At 54.2% G+C, this 7168-nt stretch overlaps 1 protein-coding gene across 5 annotated transcripts in view; it reads right to left on the reverse strand.

Moving 5' to 3' along the window:
* Positions 1–3932, reverse strand: part of NETO1 (neuropilin and tolloid like 1) — a 160231-nt gene extending 156299 nt beyond the window's left edge. For all 5 annotated transcript variants that reach the window (XM_038746527.1, XM_038746526.1, XM_038746525.1 and 2 more), the window contains exons 1-3: positions 3855–3932; positions 1041–1094; positions 649–786 (exon numbers count right to left, since the gene is read on the reverse strand). In XM_038746527.1, coding sequence (XP_038602455.1) covers positions 649–786; positions 1041–1094; positions 3855–3891 — 229 coding nt within the window. In that variant the 5' untranslated portion in view covers positions 3892–3932. The remainder of the gene's footprint in view (positions 1–648; positions 787–1040; positions 1095–3854) is intronic.
* Between the last annotated feature and the right edge of the window lie 3236 nt (positions 3933–7168).

The raw sequence follows: 7168 nt of genomic DNA on the forward strand, positions 1-7168 counted from the left end.
GTGGTACGACAGTCAGACAACTGCAGCAGACGCACCAGTCTCACATGTAGAGTCTCTTCTAGAGGAAGGACTTCTGAGAAGATTGGGAGATCCAGAAACACCTCAAAAGAGTGCATGTCTGAAAATGGTCATCGAGGGGCAAGGTCTTCAAACAAGACTTTAATCTTGTGATCAATGGGAAAATATTATGAGAAAAGACTAGATTATGTTGCCCGGCAGTGGGTCTAGAATAACTCGGCTGAAGTTTCGGCAATCAAAATAAGATTCATTTTACACCACATCAAATGCTTCAGGAAAGTAATATTGGAAGAACTGGCTAAAACCGAATGAATTAATCATTCAGATACAGTGCTCTGCACACAGTAAGCGCTCAATAAATACTACTGAATGAATTGAATGAATGAATGAGATGTATATATCAATGACAGGTGTCAAATATTTTGAGTTTTGTATTTTGATTTTCAATTCCAATATCTCTGATGATTAACCTGGCAAAATCCCTCGGTCCTTGAGCAATGTTTCGGTGGATTTAATCCCAGCCTTGGTCTTTAGCTAGTTGAAAAAAAAAAATGAGGGTGGGGAAATTGTTACCCAACAAAAGGGGCTCAAGTTTTAGGGGCAAGGTTTTCTGTTTTGTTTTGTTTTTACCTTCAATGATGTAGATGCACTCTCTGTCAGGTGGGTACTTGCTGGGGTAATTGGGAGATGTGAAGATGCCTCCATCTGGATGTTTTATCCAAGATCCACATTGCACTGATTTCTGGGCTTCTGAAGTGGTTTGCTTTTCTGAAAAAGAAAAAAAAAAGAAAAAAACCAACCCAGATTCAATGTTTACTTAGCTAAAATAGATGTAACAATCTCTGTGATGATCTTCACTTGTAAATTAATTTATAAGCTGTTCTTATTTCATTTTAGGCAAAGAACAAACCATTGTGTTCACTGTCACGTTTTCAGAGAGCACCAATATGCTATTAAATATGAAAGATTCAGAAATAATGGGAAAGAGTTGACTTAAGGAATTTCTTTTTAAAAGAACATACCTATTCCCTTTTTTGTTGCCCCACAGAAATGAAGGATGATGAGACTTGCAACAACTGAAACAGAGATAAAAGATGGGTTAGTGTCAGTAAATGGAACAAAGGAAACAATCCAGCACAGAACCCAGTTCAAGGATACATCATAACAGATCTGTAAAATCCCTCACATATTTTGTACAAACCTGTTCACCTATGGCTTAAACTAAGAAGCTTAAAACCATTACATTGAATTATACAAAGCATAAAATCTCTCAGGGAACCCCTCATTCCTGTGTCTTGCTTCTTTACAGAATTTTGGAGGTATAACGACAGATTCAGTTGAAAGAAAATGCTTTATTTTCCTCTGGCCCTACAGTCTTTGAAGCCATGTCACTTGTTAGTCACGGATTCTCTGGGAAGGTTGAGATTTTCAATTTTGAGTTAATGGAGGTTGGCCAGGGGAGGGCAACCAAAATTCTTAAAGGCGATGCCCATATCAAAGCTTTCCACCACGTTTCTCTGCTTTTTGCATAGAACCATGTTCCTAGCAAGTACCCTAAGTTTCTAAGTTCTCCTTTCCATAAAAAACCTGGCTTCTATTTGAAAGAGAGCAACAAAAAGAAAAGGAAAAAAACAACAACAGAAGTGTCAAGGTTCTCCAAGCACAACCACTGCTGTCTTAGATCTTTAAGGGACTAGGAAAATTTCCCCCTTTAGCCTTGAAGGTTAAAGGCTTTGACTCAGTACCCCATTGTAATTGAGAAACTGGACATTCATTAGTGGACAGACATTTCTCACCACTGACATACCCTTATTAGAATGATTGAAAGTCTTCTTCTAGACAGTGAGCCCACTGTTGGGTAGGGACCGTCTCTATATGTTGCCAACTTGTACTTCCCAAGCGCTTAGTACAGTGCTCTGCACACAGTAAGTGCTCAATAAATACGATTGAATGGATGAATTGAAAGGGAATAAATCCATTTTCTCTTCCCTTGGCTACAATAATAATGGTAACGGTATTTGTGCCCACTGTTGGGTAAGGACTGTCTCTATATGTTGCCAACTTGTACTTCCCAAGCGCTTAGTACAGTGCTCTGCACACAGTAAGCACTCAGTAAATACGATTGATTGATTGTTAAAGGTGTGCTATGTGCCAGGCACTGTTCTAAGTGCTGGGGTAGATACAAGATAATCGGATTGGACAGAGTCCCTGTCCCACATAGCTCTCACAGTCTTAATCCCCATTTTACAGACGAGGGAACTGAGGCATAGAGAAGAGAAGTGACTTCAGCGTCCAAATTGGGGAGCGATCACAAGTTTGGGGGTTGTTGGATTTGAATTTCTCCCCCGGAAAGCAGGTTTGGGTGTGCTCCCCTCCTCTATGTGGCTTCCTTCTGCTCTCCGTGCCCCCCGGGGACCCCACCGAGGGCTCCACCGAGGCCAAGGGCCCAGCCAGCCCCTCTGGTCCTCGGTCCCGCGTGTTCTGGGGAGGGGGGTTCCCGTTATCACCTGGAGCTTGCTCATCACCAGCAAGAGAATCTCCCGGAAAATCTCCGGGCCCTGCTCTGAGCATCCATATTCCTGGGCTTAACTTTTCTTCCTTGGACCATTTGCACGGGCTTCACTAATTCCCGCGCCCCCAAGCCCCCGGCCGCCGCAGCCTGCCTTCCCTCCAGGAGATAGAGATGGAGGCCTGGGCCTCCATGCCCGGGGAGGCCGGGGGGACTGAAGCCACCACCCAAGCCGCTGCCTACCCCTGCCCTGGCTACTCTTGTCTGCTGCGTGGCCTTGGGCAAGTCCTTTCCCCTCTCTGGGCCTCAGTGACCTCATCTGGAAACTGGGGATGGAGACTGGGAGCCCCTACATGGGACAGGGACTGGGTCCAACCCGATTTGCCGGTACCCACCCCAGCGCTGAGTACAGTGCCTGGCGCATAGTAAGCCCTTAACAAATGCCACGGCTATGATTATTATTACTCTGGGATCCTCCAGACCACAGCCCCCCGGATGAAGCCCCCTCCTCTCCCCGTACTGTCCAACCGGGTCCGGCGGGGGGGGGATGGGGCAGTGCCCAGGATGGGAGGGAGGGAGGAGGGGGCAGGACCGGTCCCGGGACGGGGGGTTGGGGCAGTGCCCAGGTTTGAGGGGGTGGGCAGGGGGGGTTCCGGACGGGGGGATGGGGCAGTGCCCAGGATGGGAGGAAGGGAGGAGGGACAGGACGGGTCCCGGGACGGGGGGATAGGGCAGTACCCAGGTTTGGGGGGGTGAGTAAGGGGCGTTCCGGACGGGGGAATGGGGCAGTGCCCAGGATGGGAGGCGGAGGGGAGCAGGACGGGTCCCGGGACTGGGGAATGGGGCAGTGCCCAGGATTGGGGGGAGGGGGGCAGGACGGGTCCCGGGACTGGGGACCTGGGGCAGTGCCCAGGATGAGGGCAAAGGGGGCAGGGCTGGTCCCGGGACTGGGGCAATGGGACAGTGCCCAGATTGCGAGGGGGCAGTGTCCGGAGCAAGAGGGCACCGTCCCGGGGTGATGCTGGGGGGGGGGGGGAGGGGGAAAAGGGGGCTACTAGTCCCCCTGGGGAGCCTGGATCCCCCATCACAGATCCGGAGACTAGGTCCTCGCCCCCTGACCTTTCCAGAACCACCACCACCCCCAGCCCGGGTACCTCGCCCCCCAGTCGGGTGGGTCCGGCCCGACCTGCGGCCGGAGGAAAGTTTCCCGTGGGCTGCATCTAAGGGCCTGCGCTGGACCCGGGGGTCGGAGCCCGCAGCCCGGGGGGCAGGGGGTCGGGGGGCAGGGGGCCGGGGGGCGCGATGGGCAGAGCCCGCGGTCACTCACGGCGGAAGCAGCAGCAGCAGCAGCGTCCAGGGCCCATGGCTGGTCCAGTGCCCGTCCCCGTGCCCACGCCTGTCCCCGGGGGCTTCGGCTCCGGCCGGCCCCAGGGCCATGGAGAGGCGGGGCCGGGGCCGCTGTCCGGGGGGCCGGGGGGCCGGGGGGGCCGGGGGGCCGCTGTCCGGGGTTCTGGGGTCACCGGACCCCTGCCCTGCCCCTGCCCCCGCTCCTGATGAGGGTCCGGATGCCGCGGGCAGCGGGCCGGGGGCAGGGGCTCCTGGGGCCGGGGGGCCGGGGGGCCGGGAGGCCGGGGGCCCGGGGATCCGGAGGGCCGTCTGGGGCTGCGGGTGTGAGCGCCGGTCCTCTGCCCGCCCGCTCCACCGAGGGCCGGGAGGACCCGGCAACCCCCGCCAGGGACCGCCCACCGGGGGGGCGGGGGGGGGGGCGGGCCGCTCCTCACACACCCCTCAACACCAGCACACACGCGCACACACACACACGCCCACGGGCCCGCCCCCCACCCTGGCCATCAGCAGGTCCTCCGTGGGCATCCGGCAGGGGCACCAGTGACGGCTGCCCTGAAGTCGGTGGGCTTCATGCCCAGGGGAAGGTCGACCCCCGGGGCTTTCCGTCGGCTAGAGGCAGCTAGGAGACCCTCCCTCTGCACACACACACACACGGGCACGCCCTCCACGCCCCCCACCCTGGCCATCAGCAGGTCCTCCGTGGGCATCCGGCTGGAACACCAGTGACGGCTGCCCTGAAGTCGGTGGGCTTCATGCCCAGGGGAAGGTCGACCCCCAGGGCTTTCCTTCGGCTAGAGGCAGCTAGGAGACTCTCCCCCTACACACACACACACACACACACACACACACACACACACACACGCCCCCCACCCTGGACATCAGCAGGTCCTCCGTGGGCATGCGGCAGGGGCACCAGTGACGGCTGCCCTGAAGTCGGTGGGCTTCATGCCTAGGGGAAGGTCGACCCCCAGGGCTTTCCGTCGGCTGGAGGCAGCTAGGAGACCCTCCCCCTACACACACACACACACACACACACACACACACACACACACACACACACACACACACACACGCCCCCCACCCTGGCCATCAGCAGGTCTTCCGTGGGCATCCGGCAGGGGCACCAGTGACGGCTACCCTGAAGTCGGTGGGCTTCATGCCCAGGGGAAGGTCGACCCCCAGGGCTTTCCGTCGGCTAGAGGCAGCTAGGAGACCCTCCCCCTACACACACACACACACACAAGCCCCCCACCCTGGACATCAGCAGGTCCTCCGTGGGCATCCGGCAGGGGCACCAGTGAAGGCTGCCCTGAAGTCGGTGGGCTTCATGCCCAGGGGAAGGTCGACCCCCAGGGTTTTCCATCGGCTAGAGGCAGCTAGGAGAGCCTCCCCCTACACACACACACACATACACACACACACACATACATACACACACTCAAGCCCCCCACCCTGGACATCAGCAGGTCCTTCGTGCACATCCAGCAGGGGCACCAGTGAAGGCTGCTCTGAAGCCAGGTGGGCTTTGGGCCCAGGGGATGGTCGACCCCCAGGGTTTTCCGTTGGCTAGAGGCAGCCAGGAGACCCTCCCCCTGCACATATAGGCATACACACCCTGGACATCAGCAGATCCCCGGTGGGCATCCACCAGGGGCAACAGTGAAGGCTGCCCCGAAGCCGGTGGGCTTCATGCCCAGGGGAAGGTCGACCCCCAGGGCCTTCCATCTGCTAGAGGCAGCCCCCTCCACACCCCGCTGGGTGATAGGTGGCCAAGTCTCTCTGACCAGAAGGTGATCCCAGGGCTGAGGATCCATCCGAGGATGCTGAGGCCCACTCGCAATCCCCCCAGATCCTAGGGGAGCCACAGAGAGAATGCAGACTGCCGGTCAGTCCACAGTGATTTTCTGGCCAGGATAACACTCCCTCTCCGTGGGCACTGGCTTTTGCCCTCACAGAGTGCCAAGGGGGTGCGGAGATTTCGAAGGATGTGTACTTTAGGTGCATGTATTTGCATGTGAATGTGCATTTATGGAAGCTTGAACAGGCAGTCCTCTTATGTGTGGGTGAGTGTAAAGTACATTTTGTAGGTGTGCCTGGGCATTTATGGGTATGGGAGACCGTGGGTGTGTTCATCTACATACAGGTGTGTGTGTGTATATGTCTGCATGCACATCCTCATGTATATATGCTGCCATGTATGTCTGAATGTGCAGGGGTGGATAAACTCATCAACATGTGCCTCTGGACATTTAAGGCACCACCCCATTGGCTCTCTCCCCCTTGTTGTCCTGCTACACTCTTCCTCACATACTTCTCCTCTTGGTTCCTCTTTTTCTCTCCCACTGTCCATCCCTTGTTCACACACCCCCTCCTCACCTGAAACCCCCTCCCACTTCATATTCTGCAGACAACTCCTCTCCCCATCTTCAAGGCCCCTCTAAAATCATCTCTCCACAGGGCCTTCTGTGATGAGCTCACATCCCCCCTTATTAGACTCCCTCCAATTGCCACATTAATGCTTACACATCACTTAAGCACTTGAATGAGCATAGGTTTGGGGGTCAGAAGACATAGGTTCTAATCCTGGCTCTGCCACTTGCTTGTTGTGTGACCTTGGGTAAGTCACTTCATTTCTCTGGGCCTCAGTTACCTCATCTGTAAAATGGGGATTAAGACTGTGAGCCCCATATGGGACCGGGACTGTGTTCAACCTGATTACCTTGTATCTGCCCCAGAGCTTAGAAGAGTGCTTGGCACATAGAAAGTGTTTAACAAATACCACTGTTATTGTTGTAGTCATACCCTGTTCCCTCCAAAGCATTTATGTCCTTATAGTTGTATACTTAACTATAAATTATTTTAGTATCTGTCTCTTCAGCTACAGTACAAGCTCCTTTAAGGTAGGATTAATGTATACTATATTATAGTCTTCCAAGCACTTAGAACAGTATTCTGCACACAATAGGTGTACAATATATATTACTGATGAATCGGTACACGTGTGTGAGTAGGTGTGTAATAATAATAATGGCATTTATTAAGTGCTTACTATGTGCAAAGTATTGTGCTAAGTGCTGGGGAGGGTACAAGGTGATCAGGTTGTCCTATGTGGGGCTCACAATCTTAATCCCCATTTTACAGATGAGGTAACTGAGACCCAGAGAAGTGAAGTGATTTGCCCAGAGTCAATCAATCAGTCATATTTATTGAGTGCTTTCTGTGTGCAGAGCACTGTACTAAGCACTTGGGAAGTACAAGTTGGCAACATATAGAGACGGTCCCTACCCAACAGTG

This window comes from Tachyglossus aculeatus, chromosome 5 (genome assembly GCF_015852505.1).
Source record: "Tachyglossus aculeatus isolate mTacAcu1 chromosome 5, mTacAcu1.pri, whole genome shotgun sequence".
In the NCBI taxonomy this organism is placed as follows: Eukaryota; Metazoa; Chordata; class Mammalia; order Monotremata; family Tachyglossidae; genus Tachyglossus; species Tachyglossus aculeatus.